Source organism: Astatotilapia calliptera, chromosome 16, assembly GCF_900246225.1.
Source record: "Astatotilapia calliptera chromosome 16, fAstCal1.2, whole genome shotgun sequence".
Classification (NCBI taxonomy): Eukaryota; Metazoa; Chordata; class Actinopteri; order Cichliformes; family Cichlidae; genus Astatotilapia; species Astatotilapia calliptera.
The window spans coordinates 16,587,851-16,611,410 of record NC_039317.1 but is presented as its reverse complement, the minus strand read 5'-3'; the positions used below and the strand labels follow the sequence as shown (position 1 = coordinate 16,611,410).

Sequence of the window (23,560 nt, the reverse complement as noted above, 5' to 3'; positions counted from 1 at the left end):
TTTTAATGTGTGTTTTTAAAAATTTAATTGATGCCATTGCTTAAATAACTGTTTATTGATGTCACATAAAAGTAACATGTAACAACAAAAGAATTCATGAAATATATTGAAAATAAAACATCAGTTATTTTGTTCCAGCCAGCCTGAAGGATCTGTTTTTCTTTTTGCTGTTTTCACTGTTCATTTTTTCAAACACAGGTATCTTGGCATATATATGTAAAAAAAGAAATAGTCTGCCTTTTCTCTGATTGCATTGTGCACATCTGTATCCATGTATATTCTTTGCACTAGGTAGTCCTCTTGTGCCCACACAACAAAGTCACACCACTGCATCCCACTGATGAGCAGTTGTCCTTGCACTTGCCAGTAATATGCGTGGCTCTTTTTTAGTTTAGGGGTACCACATTCCATATGCACATATTTGCAGTCAATAAAGTTTTGTACATTGGGACATTTGAATTCGACGAAGCCAAACTGGGGGTATTCATTGGGGTCAAAAACAACACCATCAGGAGATGCAGCAAGCCAGGGGGCAATGGGGTGAATGACCAGACCACAGGGTGAGTAGTTAACATTCATTAGCCTACTATACTCTGCTGCTATTGCAGGCTCCATCTCAGTTCCTCTCCTCATGTCTGCTGTCTGCCTTGTTCCCTTCAATATACGCTCTGCTAGTGACTCGGCCGAGCTCTGGCCTCTGACGTGACACACCTCCCGAAACCTAGAGGCAGTCACTCTGGGCCTGCGGAGCTGATGCCACTCAGACGAAGAGCTTTGCTCACGTGTAGCTTCCTCTATTTTGTGAGCCATTTCCAGAGTTACAGACAAGCTTTTCAGATGCAGAAGCTCTTCTTCTGAGCACACAAACACACAATCTGATGGCAAGATGTCATACCCCTCCAGAGGCAAGTGCGGTGTTGGTGGTGCATCGCGGTGTAGTGTGATGTACCGGGTTGTCAAAACCGGCTGCTGATATGACAGAACACTGCCCTCCTGCACCAGCCCAAAGGCACTTTCCACAAGGGGCTTGTCAGGTCTCATGTTCATTGTGGTCACAAGTGGCCTGTCCTCAATATTAAATTTTGCATATGCCTCCGTTATTCTGAACAAGCAGGGATCTGGTAACGGACCCACCATGCCTCTGTAGAAGCCACTCCTAAAGAAAACATCAATGACAATAATGTAAGGAAGAAGGTTGTTATACTGAACAACAACTAAACTAAAAACTAAAAGGTGTAAAACAGTGGTGCATAAGTTAGAGACTGGGATGTATATGTACATGACTGAGTTAGCCGTCTTCAGAAAGTGTAATGTTGTATGTAAATTAATACCTATTCTGACACATGTATGTATGAAAAAAATAGCAACATACATTTGTAACACATGAAACCAAATTTTACAAATGTAATTACCGTACTCCAGTCTGGGCCATTCTATTTGGTACTGGCTTAGTGAAGATCATGGAGTTGATGGGTCCTGGCCTCACACCCTAACAGAAGACACATTTACTATGGATGGTGTTGCTGTTCATATGTAAACATGGACTAATTCAAAAACTTTAACCTCATTTAAATTACCACTGTCCGTGGCTTGTGCCATTGCTGTTCAGATTCCGTGCAGCTATGCACAGGGGGGACAACCGGCACTCTGAGTTGTGAGTAGTGTGCTGTTTGGAAGAGCAGTGCCACTGTGTGATTGCACATAACAGCGCCTGCCACACAGGAGCACTGGCTATGTGTCAGTATCACCGGCGATGAATCCAGAAGCTTAATCTAAGAAGAAAGAACGAAAATTAAAAATGTAACATCTTCATGGAAGAGCTGAACAGGAACATAGTTCAGTGTTATGGTTACGTACCCTCCTGAATGCTTAGTGTTTCCTTCTCTCCCTATTAAAACAACTTAACCATCCTTGATAACTGTAATAACTTAGATTGTGTATATTTGCAGTATTAACTTGTTGTTAAATGTTTCTGATCACCCAAACACACGTTGATTTAACTATCTGACTAGTCAAATTAGGAGTGATAAAGCAGGGAGACAAGGAAAACATTCAAGTTGATGGGCCTTTAGGAATGAACTTAACTAATGCTTAAATGAACTGAACCCCACTGAACGGGGATTAACAACTTTACACAGCTTCCTGCCTACACTTAGTCTGTGTGGTGCCTCACTCTTCCTCATCGACCTGTAGCACAGGGCTCTCACACCGACCTCCCCTGACAACCTGTCTTTATTGGACACTGAATAAAGATACAAGTACCATTAGCATTATTTCTGTATTACTCATTTCAGCGTGTCTTAAACATATATATTTTACACTTAGCAAGAGTAGCATTAGGTAGTTAACTACCTCCATAGTTAGCCAACTACCTAACGCTAATATAACAGTGTCTAACAACAAAAGTGACATTAGTTAAGAAAACCTCAACTATAGTTTAGGACGACATAAAACACCGTTTAAGAAAACATGTAATGTAGAGAACTGACATCAAATGAAGGACATAGCGGAGTAACGTAGTGTTTGCATTTGACGTTAGCTAGCGTTTCTTTGTCGGTTAATTTACGTTTTCTTACCTTCGTAGTTGTGTATATAAGATGCAGCATATAACTTAAATCCTTTATCTAATTTGCTGGCGGGGGTAGTCGTCACTCTGCAAATCCGATGAACATCGGTGATGTTCAATTTTGGGAGCTCTTGTAGGCATCGAGTGTAGAACGTCGCCATGGTTTAACCGCACCGGAAGCACTGGAGCAGGACTACATAGAACGCGGAAGTGTTAGTGCAAGTAGTCCATTATTATTAGATACTGCTCCAGCCAGCCAGAGAATCCCCCGCCGCCCCGCCCTCTCCTCCCAGCAGGCACACCTCGCAAAAGGGAGGGTGCCCTTACTCCCAGCAAATGGGCGATAGAAAACCGATGCCTATGCCATTCCCTGGCTGACGTCGGGGCAGCATGCGTACGAGCATTTTTTTTTTTTTTTGCCGATGCCCGTGATGCCGCCCCCCACCACGATGCCGCCCCGGGCAACCGCCCGTTTCGCCCGTATCTAAAACCGCTACTGCACTGAATTGTTGTAATCTGTAGACGTCCGGTTTGCCAATATATATACACAAGCCGGAAATTCATTTATGGTCTTAGGGTGCCATCTAGTGGCCATGAGGTTATGGCAGATTGTATAACATTACGCTGGAAACCCACAGTCAGGTTAACATATAGCCCGACGGGCGGGGCTGAGATAGATTTTGGTCGTCCGACGGAGAAATCGCTAGCTCCGGGACGTCAGGCTAGCGATTTTGCGAGCCCTGCCATGTGCTCAGCACGCAGAGGGAGAGTGGGAGTCTAAAGGAGCAGCAGCAAAGCATAGCAGTTGTAACACCGTTTTGTGTGATTAATTGTGTGTTAATGAACCTGTAAGTGTTATTCCCTTGAACAGATTCATTGGTATGATAATGGCTATAGTTGTTTGTGCATGTTAAAGTTATGCCTCAGCATATTAATACCATGTTTGTAGGATTATTTAATTATTTAGTACTCAGTTAATAGCAGTGGCCAGAATCTCCCATGATGATTACATCCAGCATTTAAAGGACTTTTCTATTGTTTATTGTTTAGTTTAGCTGTTGCTAGCTTGCCATTTTCTTGCCTCACTGCTAGTCACTTATAAGGCATGTGCCATTTAGCCAATTTATGGTCTGCAGTGACCTCTTGTGGACATTATATAACATTACTGTGTCGAGTAGATGATGTGATTGTTTTCTTAGTTATCTTCGACTCTATTAATTATAGAATTGCCTTCATCTCCGTGTCTTAATTGAATTGGACTGCACAGAGTTGCAGTCCAAAGAAGAGAGATCATCCAGAACAGGCTAATCCAAAACATGTCGGCCAAATGTATGATCAATTAAATTTTCATTAAAAAATAAATAAAAAACAAAACAGCAAAACATCTCTGTAATAGAGTGAATTGTTGCCCCCCAGTGGTAAAATACAGAAGTGCCTGTTACAGGGCTAGTTCTTGGTTGACCAATATATAACAACAAAAAAGGGTAGTTTTCTGCACCGCTAAGAAACAACAAGTTAGTGTGTGATGTCCTGCTGTTCAATAAAGGCACCTATCCACGTCCTTCTGTCCTGATCCTTTTAAGAGCCTAATCCAGAATATCACAATCTCAGTCACAAACAATTTGATATTTAAAGTCCATCAGGCATTTTCAGAAGAATCAGAGGCTACAGATTTAATTAATCCTCTCAAAGTGGTGTCTGTCCTGTATACTTTATTTAAGGTCTTCCTAAAACACCTAATTTTAAGTACATAAAAAAGGAATAGCAAGAACAAAAACAAGAACAAAAAACAAAACATGGAAAAGCAAAGACATGACAGAGAACACTTTGTGAGAAATGAGAATCTGAGTCATAACAAAATTTGTCTAACATCTCTGCAGCAAATCAAGTTCCTGTTCTTCTGGAGTCCTAGTTCGTCTTTTACTGTAATCACATGACATTTTTGTAACATGTTACTGTGGTAAGTAATTACAATAATTACATTACAGCTATAACTATGTCATTACTTGTGTTAATAAAATTTCTTCAGTTACCTGCACGCCAGGCAGACATAAAGAAAAAAAATCAAACAAATATATTTTTTTCCTGTGCACTTGCTCAATAGGGAACCAATTTCAGTTAATGTGCTGTGAAGAGGATGACGCTGGTACAGTGATACAGCTTTTCAGCAAAGGACATTTGGGCATTAATTGATTTTTATTGAACTAAAAGAAAGGAATGCAACATTAACATCTGTGAGAGTTATTAGCACAATGCTACTGCAGGAAACCTATTCAGTTTGCCAGTTGTCTTACTTGTGTATTAATTGTATAATAATCAAGTTTTATATCAATGCAGCCTGGACTGTCAGAGTAGGTATACTGCATGTTATTTAAAGCATATTATAAATAGTTATAACAATGTAATGACAAAAGAACAAATAATAAACAGTTGTTACAGAAACTAATTCAAATCAAAATGATGAATACAATTCATTCACACAATTCAGAGAAATTTTTTGTCCTGGCAATCGGGATAAAGATTTAACATTCTCTGGATGCATTCAATTTGTTTCAAATGTTCAGTTTATTCAACCTTTAAAAAAAACACCAGGTGGTTAATGTTCCTGTCAGCATTAAGACAGCCATTTGAGACAGCCGTACAGGCTATACAGTATTAAATAATAATACTACTAATAATAATAATTAATGGTGGTAAATAGTTTTCTGACAACATGGAAACCTACCCGTGTAATGCTTTAGCACAGTGGTTGTCAAACTTTTTCTGACATGCCCCACTGTACAAAGGAAAAATTAAATGAATGAAATTCAATAATTAAAAAAAGTTTAGTGTCCACATCAAGGAGTTTGTAATTAGTTAAGTAATTAATTACTCATTAACAAATCAAAAAGGTACAAGATGAATTTTAGTTCAAAGTCAGCATTAACCTCCTAAGACCCGAACTCTTCCACGTCATGCAGTTTTAATTTCTCTTTGATATTTGGGCTGATTGGGACCCGATGAATGTAAAAACAAAGAATTACCAGATATTTTTTTTAACCTGATTTTTATTTCTAAGAAAAATGAAAGCCACATATGAAGATATTTGTTTAAAATTTTGATAGAACAGTGGCAGTATAATGTCCTCATAAGTGGATATCAGGCCCTTGTAGAGCAAAAATGAGTATTTTGGTCTAAATAACCCAAAATGTGATGTCCACATATGTGGACGCCAGGTCCTAGGAGGTTAAAAGCCGACTTTCCAGAGAAATTAACTAGGCTTTACAAAAAAAAAAATATATATATATTTTTTTTTTCCATGATGCTTCACGAGTGGGGCCATGTTCCACAGCTTGAGAACCACTGTTATCATGTACGGTGCATGGATATACTTTAAAAATGAAAAAATTTTTAATGATCTTACTTTCTGAAAAGGTTTAAAACCATAAAGTGTCATGTCTTCATTTTTAGGTTTAAAGGAAAGAAAAAAAATCTGATGAATAATATATATGTATGTAGAGTTAAAATACACATGTAAGCGTTGCTAATGCTAACAAGGATGAAAAATTTATGTAACTAAATTTACAATATTCAGCAGTATGCAGGAAAAAGGCAAAGAATATCTTTACATCCATTACTAAATCTAAAAACAGATTTAGCAACAAGATCCAGACAAGATGAGTCAGCAGTTTCTATCCTAAAATATAAATAGTATAAAACAACACGCTGCTGTGGCCCCCTTCAAGCTTGTTTGTAAACAGCAGTTAAATATGCGAATTAACCTTTTACAAAAGTGAAGCAGCTTAATACAAAAACTTTAGGCAGTACCAGAATACACTTCTAAAAAGTATAAAAAGAGGTATTGTTTTGTAGCAATTATTAATAGCTGCAGTTTGCTTGACTATTTAAAACTGTAAAAAGTTTTATACTGAAACATTCACATAAGTACCATCATGACCAGTGAGACAATGGCAACTGTGAATCAACAACACTAGAACATTAAAAACAAAACAACCCCCCCCCCCCCCCCCCCCGAATTCAATGATAATAATTTAGAATAAGCACTTAACACTTGAAAACATGGAATATGATTAAAATTTTACTTTCAACTTGACATCACGCTAACATCCTCACACAATACGCCCACCTTCTGATCTATCACATAATATTTCAGTCTATGACAAATCTGGTGGGAAAAAATCTAATCATAATACAATGAATGTTTGTTAATTAGCAATAAATTTCATAAATCCATGTATGAAGTGTGACTTTATAGACTGGTCACTGCTCTCTACCTACAGCAGCTGGAGTTACAAATCATTAACAAAGCTTGTTTTGCCTGAGTGGACATTTTAGAAAACCTTTCTCATTATGTATGATACTCAACAAAGTACACTGCTCAAAAAGGAACACTTGATTATCACCGTATATCACAAACCAGTTTTAGCACCTGATCCACGTAACACTGGACCACTATGGCCCCTCCAGCAGGTGATGGGTTCACTGGAGTAACTGGGGTGAGCCAGGACCCATGAATAATGGGTGTTTCCAAAAATAGCTCCTTGACCATGTTTGGCCTTATGAAGGGGCACTGGTAACCAAGATTTTGTCAAGTAACTTCTCATCATCGAACTCTTTTGAATCACACTTGGTCTGGCCCTTTACCCATGAACAAATTGTCTTGGGAGACCCTACCAGGGACAAACTGTCCCCGGCAACACAGCTCCTGGGATCAGAAAGGCACGCAAACCCCTTCACCGCGATAAGGTGGTGATTCATGAAGGGGGATGTAGGGAATACTTCTTTCCTACACCTTGACAAATCTTTGCTTTTACTTCTGTATCAATTGGTTACTCTTGCTGATCAGTCGCTGTTTTTTATTATTCCTCACACTGCACATTATGACAAAGAGCGAAAATAGGAAGATAACATCGAACTAATAACTTATTACGTGTGTGAATACTATAAAATCATAAATAGCTTGTTTAATTTTCTCAAACTTTTCTTTCCTGCTGAAGCAGACTTTTAAACTGCAGTGTGTTGAGTACCACCACAGAATTTCCAGCATTTTAGTGTGTATGCTTTGGTGTTCTGTTCTAGTTTCACATTAAACATTGACCAGCATGTAATCTAAGTTAATACAGTCATTAAGATTAATGATTAATGAGAGAAATGTGACCTTTGTAACTATACTCTCCTGTAAAATGCTATAACGTACTGCTTTTTACAGTTAAATTAAAAAATTTCAAGGGTGAAGACCTTTGATTTTCTTCAAATTAATTAAAAAAACAAAATGAAACAACCAATAATTCAACACAGTAACAAAACCTCACTATGATTTTTTAAAATACGTTTTTTTTTCTTTCAAATTTCTTTGTATGTTGCTTTATGTTAGATTTCCAAGCAAAACATCTGCCGTGCACTAACAAGGGTGGGGCTCTATTTTTCAAGTGTTATGTACTATATGGTAATCAGACGGTGTGCTTCACTTGACTGTTTGTGCCGTCTGAACCTATTATCTGTGTGAGGCTCTGTGGTGTACTGATAACACTGATAACACTGTTTTAAACAGAAGCCCTGTGGGTTGAAATCCTCAGTAGCTTAACGGCTTGTGTTATCAGGAGATGTAAATGTCACAGAAAAACTGCCATTCATATTAGCCAGAGCTGGTATGTCAAGGTAGAACCTAAATGCCATGGCAGTACAAGAAAAAGCAATAAAGAAACTTCATTAAAAACTAAGACATGATAAACAAAAGTGGGGCAGAGAGATAAACGGACACCAAGTACCTCCACCTGTTCTTCAGCTGTTCATTTAGTAGCTGACTCTAGAATGACATGTTGGTCGAGCATTCAGCCCAGATATTGCTCATCCTTTGCTTCCACAGCTGTCACAGAGATTACTGAAGTAAACAATATAAGAGAATTTGTTTAAAACGGCATGTAATTTCATCTGAACATGCAAAGACTTTCAGTGTATCTGCATATTTAAAAAAAAAAACTCCTACAATACTCAATGCACACATTAATAATTAAAAAGATTTACTTTTGAAGAAGGGCAGATTTAATAAAATTACTTGTACAAAACTAAAACTACAAATATATCTGCAATAACTGCATAACATAATTTTACATTCAAGTAAATAGCGCCAAAATATTTGGAAAGAGAAATTTAATTTTGACTGGAACAAAAATGAAATGAAAACAACAATGGCACATTTCAATGAATTAACTGTTACTGACCTCCATCTGATGTTGTTCTTGTTGCGCTGCACTGTTACCAGCTGGTTCATTTGTTGGGACACGCTGCCAAAAAAGTGTAAACCTACGCCTGGAATTTTTGGGACAATAATTCAAAATGTTCAGTTTCCCCTCCAACACCACCACAATAGATTTGAAATAAAACAAACAAGTGCATGAATAACCCGACGTTAAAAGACAGATACCCAAATATGCAAAACAAAGACAAATGGCAAACGAGGAGCTTGTCCGAAGAAGTGCATCATGTATTGTCTGGAAACACTTTTGATTTTAGAGCGATGCAGTAATTTAGGTGCATCACCTGAGACAGTACAATACAACTTTTTTTAATAAAAAAAAAAAAAACATCACTCAATACTCATTAAATAATCATATTCTCCATATTGATTGAAATCATTGAGATTAACATTTTATGAGACTAAATTCACTGTGTTTTAAAGAGGATATGTACTTCTCAGATTATCCTTTTTTATGTTTCCATCCTTTTCCTTTCTACTATTTTGGTACCAGATTTACTTAGTTTCATCTGTGGAAAAAACATTGTTCACAAACTAGTCTTCCGTTTCCCTCTCGCTAAATGAAATCTAGCCTAAAATGTCTATTGTAACACGCTAACTAGTACACTTTTTTTGCCCCACAGAAAGTATCAAAATTGCCAATTAGGCCATTCCTATATAAATAAAGACATATACTCTACTATACTTCAGTTTGGACAGTAGGTCCACATGCTTTAAAGCCAGGTCTACTAAATATTATTCTACATATTGGATACATGCAAGTTAATGTATGAAGTACCTTTGATCTTCATGTGTATAAAAGTACCATACTGCAGCCCCAACGATGCTCAGGAAAAAAACACATATAAAAACACCAAGTAAGGCCCATGCAGCAGAGCACGATCCTGCAGGGACACAAGAATGAAGAATATAATGAGAATTACATTATCTGGCATTTATGTTTTATGTTTCATATATTGAGATGACTCAGACAATACTTAAACATATACCATACACAAATCAAACATGTAGCTCGTGTAGGTTGAGGGCAGGTTAACAATGATCACTTCTGGTACTGTTGGTCAAAAATGTTCTGGCAAAAACTTTTCTAGTCTTGGGTGAAGATAAAGGAAGAGAAGATGGGAAAGGTGTGAGAAAGCTGTCTGATACAGTTCGGGAAAAGAAATGAACTGTCTCTAATTTTTATGGTAGTTTCATTTTAATGGTAAGAGACAAAATATCAACCTGAAGTCCAGAACAAATAGCCAGAATTCTGGTTTCAACGGCCTGAACTGAAGAAACCACAGAATTGGTTCCTTCTTTTCCAACTCTGCACCATGGGAAAGACCAAAGAGCTATCAAAGGACATCATGGACAAGACTGTAGATCTGCTGTAATGGATTACAAGGCTATCAGCAAGTAGTTCAGTGAGAAGGTGACAACTGCTGGTGTGAATATTTGGAAAAGGAAGAACTATAAAATGACCATCAATTGCCCTCAGCCTGGAGCATGACAGTAAGTAAGATGAGAGATGAGCAGCAGTATGGCTTCATGCCAAAGAGCACTACAGATGTTTTCTTTCAGAGTGTTGATGGAGAAGTACAGAAAAGGCCAGCAGGAGTTTCATTGGGTCTTTATGGATCTAAAGAAAGGATATGATAGGGACCCAAGAAAGAAACTTATACTGCATGAGGAAGTCAGGAGTGGCAGAGAAGCATGTGAAGGTGTTGCAGAACATGTATGAGGACAGTGAGACAGTGAGATATGCGACAGAGATGACAGATGGGTTTAGGGTGGTTGTGGGAATACATCAGGGATCAGCTCTGAGCCCCTTTTTGTTTCCAATGGTAATGGATATTCTGACAGATGAGGTCAGACAGGAGTCTTTTTGGACTGTGATCATTGCAGACAACAGTGTGATCTGTACTAAGTGACGCAGGGGAGGAGTTGGAAGTCAACTTGAAGAGATGGAGGTACGGACTGAAGAGAAGATATGAAAGCCAGTAGAAGCAAGAAAGAATATGTGATGTGTGTAAATGAGAAGAAGACAGGTGTAACACTGAAGCTGTAAAAACTAGCATCAAAAGCAACAGACAATGCACAAAAGAAGTGAAGAAGAGAGTGCAGGCTGTGTGGAGTGGGTGGATAAACATATTGGGGTGATTTGTGACAGAAGGACAGCAGCAAGGGTGAAAGGTAAGGTTTACGAGATGATACCGCTATGATACTGCTATATGGTTTCCAAATAGTGGCACTGAAAAAAAAAATACAGGATGTTGAGCTGAAGATGCTCAGATTTTCATCAGGAGTGAACAGGATAGACAGGACTAGAAATTAGTAAATCAGAGGGAAAGCTAAGGTTGAAGACAAAATTAGAGAGACTAAGATGTTTGGGTGTGTGCAGAGGAGGGAGAGTGAATATTTTAGATGTTGAATATTTAGCTCCCAGGCAGAAGAAAAAGAGAAACACTGACGTTTCATGAATGTAATAAAAGAGGACATGGAGGTTAGCATGAAAGATGAGAATGCATAAGGCAAATTTGGACAGGACACGGGACTCGGGGGAAGTCAAGGGGAGGCGGCGTGTGTTTAATGGTGAACAACAACTGGTGCAACAGTGCGAACGTTGTTCCTCTCACACGCTCCTGCACACCAAATCTGGAACTACTGTCCATCATGTGTCGTCCTTTTTATCTACCTCGGGAATTTACATCGGTCATTGTAAGTGCCGTTTATATTCCACCACAAGCGGACACGGTCACCGCCTTATGCGAGCTGCATGAGGCACTCACACAGCACCAGACACAACACCGGGACGCTGCGCTTATTGTGACGGGGGACTTTAATAGCGCCAACCTCAAACGCGCAGCGCCGAACTTTTATCAACACATCACCTGCCCCACCAGGGGTGAAAGGACACTGGACCACTGCTACACTACGGTCAAGGACGGCTACAAGGCACAATCCCGCCCTCCGTTTGGCAAATCTGATCACGCCGCCATCTTCCTCATGCCAAAATACAAACAAAGGCTGAAACAGGAAGTTCCGGTTCAGAGGAAGGTCGCGCGCTGGACGGATCAATCGGTGGCCGCGTTACAGGACGCACTCGATGACGCAGACTGGGGCATGTTCAGAAACAGCTCAGACGATGACGTCAACGTGTTTACGGAAGCGGTTGTGGGATTCATCGGGAAAGTAGCGGATGATACCGTGGAGACAAAGACTATCACAACATTTCCCAACCAGAAGCCGTGGGTGGATAAAACCATCCGCAACGCTCTGAGATCCCGCACCGCTGCCTACAACACGGGACTCACAACGGGGGACATGGACCCGTACAAAGCCGCGTCATATAACGTGCGGAGGGCGGTGAAAGAGGCGAAGCAGCGCTACGGGAGGAAACTAGAGTCACAACTCCAACAGAGTGACTCTAGGAGCCTGTGGCGGGGACTAAGGACAATAACGGACTATAAAGCACCAACAACCGGTATGACGAACGCGGCCGTGACTCTGGCAGACGAGCTGAACACTTTCTATGCTCGCTTCGAGGCTGCAGCTAAGGTCTCCAACAATGCTAGTGTTAACGGCGGTAACGGCTGCAGACAGGAAGATACTGCCAGCACCGGAAACGTGCTCGTCATCTCCGAGCATGAAGTAAGGAGAGCCTTCAAAAGAGTGAACACCAGGAAAGCAGCAGGACCAGACGGCATCCCAGGTCGTATCCTAAGAGACTGCGCATACCAGCTAGCTCCTGTGTTCACTGAGATATTCAACATCTCTTTATCTCAGTCGGTGATCCCCACATGCTTCAAAGAGTCCATCATTGTTCCTGTCCCGAAGAAACCCCACCCTGCTTCTCTCAATGACTATCGCCCTGTAGCCCTCACCTCAGTAGTGATGAAGTGCTTTGAACGCCTGGTCAGAGACTTCATCATTTCTTCACTACCAGACACACTGGACCCACTACAGTTCGCTTACCATCCAAATCGTTCCACAGACGATGCCATCTCTCATCTCCTCCACACATCACTCACTCACTTGGACACTAGAAGGGGGAATTATGTTAAAATGCTCTTCATAGACTACAGCTCTGCATTTAACACCATAATTCCCTCCACACTCACCACCAAGCTGGAGCATCTGGGACTCAGCTCATCTATGTGTCAGTGGATCTCCAACTTCCTAACTGGCAGACCACAGGCAGTAAGGATGGGCGGACATGTCTCAGCCTCCACCACTCTCAGCACTGGAGCCCCCCAGGGGTGTGTTCTGAGCCCCCTGCTGTACTCTTTGTACACATATGACTGTGTGGCCACTACCAGCTCCACCACCATCATCAAGTTTGCTGACGACACCGTCGTGGTGGGCCTGATCTCTGATAACAACGAGACGGCCTACCTGAAGGAGATTAAGAATCTGGAGAACTGGTGCCAGAGGAACAACCTCCTTCTAAACGTCAGTAAGACAAAGGAGCTGATAGTGGACTTCAGCACTAAGCAGGAGAGGAACTACCAGACCCCCGTCATCAACGAGTGCCCAGTGGTGAGAGTGGACAGCTTCAAATACCTCGGAGTTCACATCACGCAGGACCTGTCATGGTCCTGTCACATCAACACCGTGGTGAAAAAGGCCCGACAGCGTCTCTACCACCTCAGACGCTTGAGAGACTTCCAACTGCCCTCCAAGGTGCTCAGGAACTTTTACTCGTGCACCATAGAGAGCATCCTGGCGGGAAACATCTTAACCTGGTTCGGGAACAGCACCATGCAGGACAGACGAGCTCTACAGAGGGTTGTGCGGTCAGCTGAGCGCACCATCCGCTCCGAGCTCCCTGACCTGCACTCAATCTACAGCAGGCGGTGCTGGACCAAGGCCAGGAAGATCGTGAAGGACCTCAGCCATCCCAACAACAGACTGTTCTCTCTGCTGAGGTCAGGAAAGCGATTCCGCTCCCTGAAGACCAACACAGAGAGACTGAGGAAGAGCTTCTTCCCGCAGGCGATACGGTTTCTCAATCACACCACCACACAGTACTGACCCACACATATGGTTCTTACACACACACTGGACATTCTGGACATTGTTTTTGCACAACACTGGTCACTATATTCTTCATTTCCGGTTAATACTTGTACAGCTGCTGTTATTGTGTATATATTTATTTATATTTAGATTTCTTCATACATTCTTATATAGTTCTATATTGTGTATTTTGTTGTACAGTTATTTTATTTTCAACTTTAATTTATATATTTTATCTTATTCTTTCCCAGTTAAATTTACCCTTCATTCTAATTTGTGTTGTACAGTTATTTCATTTTTAACCTTAATTTATATTTTATTCCTTCCTAGTTAAATTTACCCTTTTTAATTTTTCATATTTATTTCCAATCTTATTCATAGCCTTTTCCTTTTTTGTTTTCTTTAGGTCACGAGCAGTTGTCCAAGCATTTCACTACATATCGTACTGTGTATGACTGTGTACGTGACAAATAAAATTTGAATTTGATTTGATTTGATTTAAATGGTCTGAAAAAAATAAGCAAAATTCTTGAGCCAACCCTCATTTCCTTATAGTTTATTTTTAAGGAGCCAGACTTTATTTCTTTCTTTAAAGTATTTCTTCTTAGCTTCTCTAAGGAGGGCAGCCGAAAGAAGACTACATGCACCCATTGCACATTCAAAATCTCTCAGACTAACACAGTCTGAGGCATAAGAAACTTATATGGCCATGAACAGAATACAGTGGAACCCCGATTTACGAAATTAATTCGTTCCTGGGGGTCTTGCGTAAGTCAAAATTTTCGTAAGTCGAAGCACCTTTTTCCATCGCCTTTTGAGTGAGGCGATGCTGGCTGAAGACAAAGTTCCTAGTGGAGGAGGAGGTGGCAGAGGTTGAAGAAAGCATACGTATGCATGCATACATACATACGTGTACATGTACATAACATTATGGAATTTAATTAAATTTTTTACAATTTTCTATTTTATCTATTTCGTTAAGTGGGCATTTTGCCACGGGCAGAAATATTGCCGTTACTTGAATTTTTCATTAAATGGGGTCTTCGTAAGCTGGGGTTCCACTGTATATTTAATTTAAGACATGCTTTAAGTTTTAAATTTTAGAACTGACTTGAGTAATATGTACTGCACTGAGTGGAGCATTAGTCATCCATTTACTTGTCTGTTTTATGCTGGCTCCAGAGGCGGAGCCAGACATTTGAAACACCTGGGGCTTAGCCCTAAAGGGTAGTATGCATGTGGGATTTTTTTTTTTTTTTTTAGAATAGGTAGAATAGGTAGAAATGACTGAAAGATTAATAGGCTCTGTTTTGAGTTTTGTTCAAAAAAGAATGACTTCATATAGGAAAAAAATATATCACATATACAGGACACCTTAAGCTAGGTTTTTAATTAAGCAGCAAGGCAGAACAAAATCAGGGCTGTATCAAGACACAGGGACTAAACCCCAATTCAACCAGACCCAGAACTGATCCGGAATTAAAACAGGACTACAACAGTTCAAAATCAGGACTACTGAGGACTTAACCAAGACAGAACCAGAATCAGAACTAGATGATAGTAGCACTAAAAATCATCATAGACCTGCACTACACTTATTTTTTAATTCTACCAAAGTACAATATTTAGATTGAGAAAAGTTTATATAATTATTTAGTCTTGTTGTGCAAACAAGCCTGCATAACTTAATAAATATAGAATTTGAAAAATAGTAAACCTAAAAAGAAACACTAGGTACGAGATACATGAGGTCCTGTGATACGGTGATACTTCTGGTAAACAACCATTTGACTAACATGTGAGTCTCACCTGCTCTTGTTTCACCTCTCTCTGTGTGTTCCTCTCTCCTTCTTTGTGCTGACAATCATCAAATATACAGTTGAAACCAGATATTTACACACAAACACTTTTTTAATTGTAACATCAAATTAGACTAAATGTTTATTTTTTTTAGGTTGATAAATATAAAAACATATTTGTTAACTTTAAGAGTAAAGAGAGAAACTGTCTGTATTTCTTAATTGCAAATGGCACCAAATTGTATTCAAACTGAGCCACACTTATGGAGCTCCACAGTTCTCTTCCTGGTGTTTTGTTGACATCTCTTGATGTTCCCATGTCACAGAAACAGGCTCTGTGTTTTGCCTTATATGCATCCACAGCTGTGCCACCAGTTTACTCACATGGACTCTACGAACCTATCAGAAGCTTCTTCAGCTCAGAATGGAATCGTCTGCAGTTTCTTATTAATTAACAATAAACTTAGTGTATATGTACTCCTAAATTTGATGAAAGTGATAAAAAAAATAGAAGCTCTGTCTCTCTTTATTCTGACATTTAACTAATTCAAAAGATATTTCAATATTTATTTATTTTATACTGAACAACATACAAAGCATAATATATAAAATAACATCTACCTGAGTTTTTCTTTGAAAGAAGCCCCTTATGTCCATTCTTGTATATCAGTGCATTACTGAAACCGATTTATTTAGCCGTGGAGGGAAACAACTGAAAATATGAAATAAACACATGTAAGCTGAGACTCTCTAAAGAAACAGCTTTGTTGTTGTTCGGCTTTTCATTTCGCCATTTGTTGATTCACTTGAAGAGCGAGTAACGTAATATTGGTCAAGTGATCAGTTTGATATCAATCTTTCGTGATGCACCGTCATATTTACATTATTTGTACAGTAGGAATGATTTGCTTTGGTACCTGGTCGAACTTCAGTTCTCCTCTGTCTGCCTGGCTGCGTTTCTCCAACAGCGCACTCGCAGGCAGCAGCTGCCCCGCCCCCCGCTTAGTGTCTGAGCTCGGATCATACCAATATCAGGGGGGATTCACGCACAGTCGTAAATTCCCACAGTGTGCACTATGTGCTTCGAATATTGTGTGTAGTTTTTGTTTTATACAGTTGTCAGCCAGGCATCTAACTATGAAAAAATTACACTCCAAAAGACCCCGGGCTTCTGACAAAACAACCCGGGCTTAAGCCCAGTAAGCCATACCCCCGCTCCGCCCCTGGCTGGCTCTAAGGTAAGTTTCATGTTCATAGTTTGGCCTCATAGTTTTCAGTTCATAGCTTTCACAGTTCATAGCATTCATAGTTTCCTGCTTTGTAATTTAACTAGGCACTGTATATAAAATACTGTGTTCACATTTGAGTCCACACCCACAGCCTGGCCCTCTCGGCCGTAACAAAGGCAATCATTTCTTTAAGCCATTTGCTTACAAATGATTCCTAACCTCTAATTTGGATGTGGGTGGAGTGCCTACAGAAGTCCATCATTTTACTCTCATAGTAGATATTTAAGTTTCTATTTATTTCTTTTGAAAGAAGTCCACAGAACAAGATCAGAATGAAACGACATCCACAAAAGCTAAAATCCCCCAAAATCAGGAACCAGTTCAAAAAGATTTGGACAAACTGCACAGCTAAAACCAAGCTGACCTCACCTGATGCCACATGCACATAGAGCTGACCACGTTTACTTCCATATGTGTTAGATGCTTCACACTGATAAAGGCCATTTATATCAGAGGTCAGGCTCAGCAGTTGTAGCTTTGCACCGTCTATTTTGACAGAAGACTCCAGCAAAGACTGGCCGGATCTGAAAAACATGAACGAGACCTGAACGTGAAATGTACAGAGAGGGCAGAAAAAAGTGAGTTGTGCTAAAAGCTAAACATGTATGTTTTATAAATTATGGTCGAGGAGGACATTGAGTGGATGGATGCAGGTGAGACTTGGAAGTAACCCTCATGTCTCTTTGAAACTGCTTTGCATGACATGTGCTTCTTATCACCAAGCACGTGTCATGTGCTTGGTGATAACATTATTTCCTGGGGGTTGGCTGTAGCTCAGGAGGTAGAGAAGGTCATCTACTGAATGGAAGGTTGATGACTTGATCCCTGACTCCCCCAGTCTGAGTGCCAGATATCCTTGGGCAAGATACTGACCAGATACTAACAAGTTGCATCCATTGGTGTGTAAATGTTAACTAATGAGCACTTAAAAAGCATAGAAGAAAGTGCTTATGTGAAAGAGTGAGTATAAAGCGCTTTGAATGCTCCAGGAGAGAAGAAAAGCACTATATAAGACTCAGTGCCTTTATTATTACCACTCCCATGAAATGAAATATTTCAACTGGAACCAATATTCAAACTACTTTACCTGCTCCAGATAAAGTTTGCATTTGGTTTGGCTTCTGTCACACACTCGAACGAGTCCTCTGAAATCATTCTAATGTTCACTTCTGTGGGAGAAACTGCAAAAAGAAAGAAAGAACAAGACCTGTGTTAATTCTTAACTGAGTACATCTTTTTTTTTTATTTTTTTTTTTTTTAAACTGAGTACATCTTAATAAGATCAAACAACTTTTCATATATATTTGAATCAAAACAAAGAAATGCATTTTGGGTACTTTACACTTAGTTTCAAGCAGAGATCATTTTGTACACATTCAAGCATGTTGGTGCTCTGTTTAAAAGCATGGCCTTTATGAGGATTTCAACCAGAAATATAACACCACAGACGAACTGTGTCATTTAAAAAAAGAACCTACAATACTGGAAGAGCATGCTTTGAAAACAGTCTCTAGTGTTTTTGCTTCACCTTCTGCCATTTCCCATGTGTGCTGAATGGATCTCAAACAAATGAAGTCATTGTTAAGCTTTACAAACAGGTTTAAGCTGGTCTGTGCACCGTGGTGTTGCCTCAACTGGTGAGAGTTAATTTTTAACCTGAACATCTGCACTCTTACCGAGAACAAAACTCATTCAAGGCAGCTGAAATATCCAAATTCTGGGTAGACATTATTCATTTTGTGATGCTCTCAAGATTCAAATTATCGAACTGGTGTCAAAAAGGGATGCACATTATTTCACACAAGCAGTGTAGATGTGGAATATACAGCTGCTAGTAAGTAAAAAAAAAAACACAGTTGGACTTTGATTAAAGATACATCGTTTTAGTTCTACTTTTCCCCTACCAAAGCCGTGCTGATACACACACTGATGCACAACTTTAGTGAGTTTTCTGCATTTCAGCTGAACTGGGTGGTTCTGTCTCAGGACACAGATCAGGTTCCATTACTCGTCTCATCTTTCGCAAAATCTTTATCCAGCTATTGTGACAACATGAGTGAATGACAGTAGCATGAGAACAAGGATAAAGCTGGTATCCATACTGGGAAAAACAATAAATCAGCTCATGAACAAAGAAAAAAAAGCAAAACCATGTCAACTCTTAACACTAAAGGCTACCTAGAAGTATGAGGTTTATGTCTGCTTTTGTTCAAACCAAAGATGCAGGGTATAGTTTTAAAAAAGTGCAGCTATTACTTTTATTTTATCCATAATTTATGAAAATATTTCTGTTGCATTAGTAGATAATAAAGATTAACTGGTAACAAGTAAGTAAGTTCTATAGTATTGCTTTGCAGTTGCAGTTGCAGTTTAATCAGTTAATCCTGGGTGTGCCTGTGTACTTTTAATATTTGATTAAATAATTAACGTTCTTCAGTCAACGGCAACACAAAAGAAGACAAATAATAAACTACATGAGCAGCTGACACTCACAGTAGACCTGTATAGTGAAGAGCAGACTCTCTTCTTTAGACAGAGAGTCACTGCTGATGACACACTGGACCTGGTGACCGTTAATCTCTCTCGTAGGAACACCAAACAACGAGCTGACAGTGGTAGTTGTATCGTTGTCATACTGGGTGGAGTTTGCCGTCGTCCTCACTTTGTCTCCCAAAGCACCAGTGAGCCACCTCACCTCTGCAGGAGGCTTCGATCCAGCAGCCGTGCAGGTAGCAAATAAAACCTCTTCTGTGCCCAAAGTGGGAAGATTGTCCTTGACGCTTGTGAAAGGAGGCACTAGGAGAGTTACAGCACACAATTAGTCAACATGCGAGCAACATGGTAAAATGTCTGTCTCACAAACAAACACCCACAATATTTTAAATAAAGTTGTTGTTTTTTTTATATACCAAGCACGTTTAGAGGAATCTCAATCTTCTGATTTCCACTGGGAAACAAGGTGAAGATGCACGTGTAGCTGCCTTCATCCTTCAGGGCAGCATTGGATAACTGGAGTGTTCCATTATTGTTGTTAAAATTCCCGATATATTTAAATCGATCATCACCTCCATTGACAAACTGCACTCCCTCTCTGGGTAGGATAGTGAGGAAATTGTCATTGTGAGGTTTTTCTCTCGTCTTCCTCTGCCAGGTAATCTGTGTCAGGTCATCATTGGTACCAGTGACATAACACGATAAGATAGCAGTACCTCCTTGTTCCACTGTCACACTTCCACCAGTCACCTGGAGAGCTGTAAAGAACAGAAAACGTGATTAAGGCAGAGCTGAAAATAGAAACAAAAGAGAATCCAAGTACATTCATATCAAAGTGTGATGAACTCTTTTGTTTTTGCGTGTGTGTGTGTGTGTGTATGCTTCATCTTTCAAACAAATTTTGAAATTAAGCTGTTTAGACATTGAAAAATAACTATGAAAAATATTTATAACTAGTTTCTGTGGTGTTAAATCTACTCAAGCTTTAAACTTATTTTGTTCATCAAATGATCAAAATAAGAAAATACACAGATGTCTGGTAACGTAACACAGCTTATTTTCTTCAACTCCATGTAAGCCAGTCAAGGTTATGTGCGTAGTCATGCGCCCACCTCCACTCTTAACAGAGGAATGAAAACAATATTCTCCAGCATCCTCACCATGCCCTTATATAGTTACATAGTTAATAATAATAATAATAATAATAATAATAATAAACTTTATTTATAAAGCACACTAAAAAACCAAGGGTATACCAAGGTGCTTGAGGAAAAATAAAATAGGAAAAAGGAGATGGGAGGGAAAAGAGAAAGGACCTGGCACGTATCAATTATAAAACCTTGACAATCATAATATATAAAAGTATTTAACAAGCATAACGGATAAAAATGTACCAACGCACACCAAATGTTACTTGGTGGAAAAGCAAGATTAAATAAATAAGTCTTCAGCCGTGATTTAAACAGTGACATAGAGTCAGACGCCCGAATATCAACAGGAAGATTGTTCCATAAGACTGGGGCAGCTACAGCAAACGCACGGTCGTCGCGAGATTTCAGCCAAGAACGAGGTTGCTCCAGAAGAAGTTGGGTAGCAGATCTCTGCAGTGCTCTGACAGGAGTGTGTAACCTGAGAAGCTCATTGAGGTAGCTCGGCGCCAAATTATTAATAATTTTGTAAGTGAAAAGTAGTATTTTAACTTGAATACGGTACTTAACTGGTAGCCAGTGCAAGCCAGAAAGAACAGGAGTGATGGAAGAAAACTTCCTGCTACCTGTCAAAAGGCGTGCCGCCGCATTCTGGACAGTCTGCAATCTAACGAGAAGGGAGGAGGAAAGGCCAATGTAAAGAGAGTTGCAGTAGTCCAACCTGTAAGTCACGAATGCGTGAATAAGTTTTTCCAGGTCATTGTGTGGAATATAGCGCTTAGCCTTAGAAATGAGGCGCAGCTGATTAAAACTAGACTTCACAACAGCAGACACTTGCTTGTCAAATTTAAATGAGCTATCCAGTAATATGCCCAAATTACTGGCATAATCAGAAGGGGAGCTAGCAAAAGGCATCAGAGCAGCACACAATTGGTCGCGGGGATTTTACTATCGAACACCACGATCTCCATTTTCTTTTCGCTCAGGACAAGAGAATTACGCTTGAACCAATCTTTAACCTCACGCATGCATTCACAAAAATAGTGAAAGGACATAGCAAGATCGTCAGTAATCTCAAAATAAATCTGTATATCATCAGCATAGCAATGAAAGGCAATATTAGACTTCTCAAAAATTGCTCCAAGAGAGAGCAGATATAGTGAGAAGAGAATAGGTCCTAATACAGATCCTTGAGGCACACCACAGCGTACAGGTACCGAGGAAGATGAGAAGTTGCCCAAATTAACCGAGAAAGACCTGTCAGCAAGATAAGATTTAAACCAGTTGAGGGCAGTGCCTCTTATACCCATAGTATGCTCAAGTCTTAGTAGAAGAATGTTATGATCGACCATATCAAAAGCAGAGGAAAGGTCCAATAAAACCAGGAGCACAGAACGTCCAGAGTGAGTGCTTACAAGAAGGTCATTGAGAACTCTAAGCAAGGCCATTTCAGTGCTATGCCATGGCTTAAAGGCAGACTGAAATTTCTCTGCAATGTTGTTCGCGTCTAAATATGCCTGAAGCTGAGAAAGAACTAGTTGCTCCAGGATCTTGGACAGAAACAGAAGCTTAGAGATTGGTCTATAGCTCAAAAGATCATAACAATCAAGATTCTTTTTTTTCAGAATAGGCTGGACTACAGCATGCTTAAAGGCCAGTGGGACAGATCCAGAGAGTAGAGAAAAATTCATTAAGAACAGAATGCTCCAATTACATCAAAGCAGCCCTTAACAATGCGTGATGGGAGAATATCAAACACAGCATTGGTGTTTTTCAGTTGATCAACCAGCTGCTTCAGAGTCTCAGTTACAGTTAGCTACATAAAAACTCTGTATTGTAGTTCAGTAACATGTGACCATCCTGTTAGGCCATTGCTTGGATTCATCTGTTCTCTCATTGATTTATAAATAACATTATATGAAAAATGAACAATAAGCAACATTCTTGAGGGCATATGAGGAAGAGAGTAGTGCTACTAATTATACAGCACGTCCATGAACAAAGAACTACTGTTTATTGTATTAACACAAACTGAAATTACAAGCAGAAACCATCAATTTCAAGTTAAATATGCACATGTAACAAATAGATAATAATTGATAATACACCACCATTCACTTTTATGAACCACAAAGGTCGTTTAAAAAATAATAATAATAATAAGACCCTGCAGCGCACATTGACGCCATGTCTTGTGAGCCAAATCTCTGAAGCGTGAATGTGATAATAAGGAGCTGCAGTGGATAAATACAACATTCAAATTCAGTTCATCGTAGCCTAGTCACTACAAAATACCTTCTACATCAGCACATAGAAGAGACACGATCACGAGAAGGACACGTAGCAGCGCAGAGTCACATATGGACGGTATAGGAAGCAGCTCCATCCATCCGCTAATCATCGCTGTCCACTGATCATAATATTTACGCATTCCAACTTCCGGGAGAAAAAAAGTCCACAGCCCAAAAATGCTAGAACACAACAGAACCGATGATTCTGTTGGGAGTCTAGCAAAGAAAGTAGGCGGGCTATAAAATGGCTGGATACTCCAGCGACACACAGAGAGAGGAGCAGGAGGGGAGGGGGGGGGGGGGGGGGGGGGGACGGCTAAATAAAACCTTTCACGCATGAGATGAATTAAGGATGCAGCTTTCTGTTCAGCCTTTTAAACAGCGTAACCGACGAAAACACGCGTGGCTTTACCTTGTACATCAAAACAACGGCGATCACGGGGAGGACCAAAATCCTTGCTGTCTGAGAAAAGAGTGGTTTTTTTTTTTTTGGTTTGTTTTCAGGGGAGCATCCAGGATTTTCCTTAATTGGTTACCACAGGACCCGAAAACCAGACAGAGGGGCTCACATGAAATCTGAATAAAACACTGGGCGCAATTTTCAGGTTAGTATACACCACTGTGTCCTGTTGTCAAGAAAACATGGTGCTGCACAAGGGTTTAACCCTCTGGGGTCCAGGGTATAATTGGCCGTTTTTGACTACTTTTGATTTTACC

The 23,560-nt window shown here is 39.9% G+C and overlaps 1 protein-coding gene across 4 annotated transcripts; it reads right to left on the bottom strand.

Moving 5' to 3' along the window:
* On the bottom strand, nt 1-23,111 carry LOC113007455 (nectin-3-like). Of its 4 annotated transcripts, none has more exons than XM_026144047.1 (11): nt 22,848-23,111; nt 19,821-20,162; nt 19,405-19,707; nt 17,999-18,092; nt 17,281-17,435; nt 9,601-9,706; nt 8,788-8,875; nt 8,335-8,447; nt 1,578-1,772; nt 1,413-1,489; nt 1-1,156 (listed from the first exon to the last, which is right to left on the bottom strand). In XM_026144047.1, the coding sequence occupies exons 1-8, from the start codon at nt 22,981-22,983 to the stop codon at nt 8,445-8,447; spliced, it is 1,227 nt and encodes a 408-aa protein (XP_025999832.1). In that variant the 5' UTR covers nt 22,984-23,111; the 3' UTR covers nt 1-1,156; nt 1,413-1,489; nt 1,578-1,772; nt 8,335-8,444. The 4 variants fall into 4 exon arrangements, with proteins under 4 accessions (XP_025999832.1, XP_025999829.1, XP_025999830.1 ...); XM_026144044.1 differs by lacking the exon at nt 22,848-23,111 and adding an exon at nt 21,179-21,525; XM_026144045.1 differs by lacking the exons at nt 8,335-8,447; nt 8,788-8,875; nt 9,601-9,706; ... (3 more) ...; nt 19,821-20,162; nt 22,848-23,111 and adding an exon at nt 2,151-2,920.
* Between the last annotated feature and the right edge of the window lie 449 nt (nt 23,112-23,560).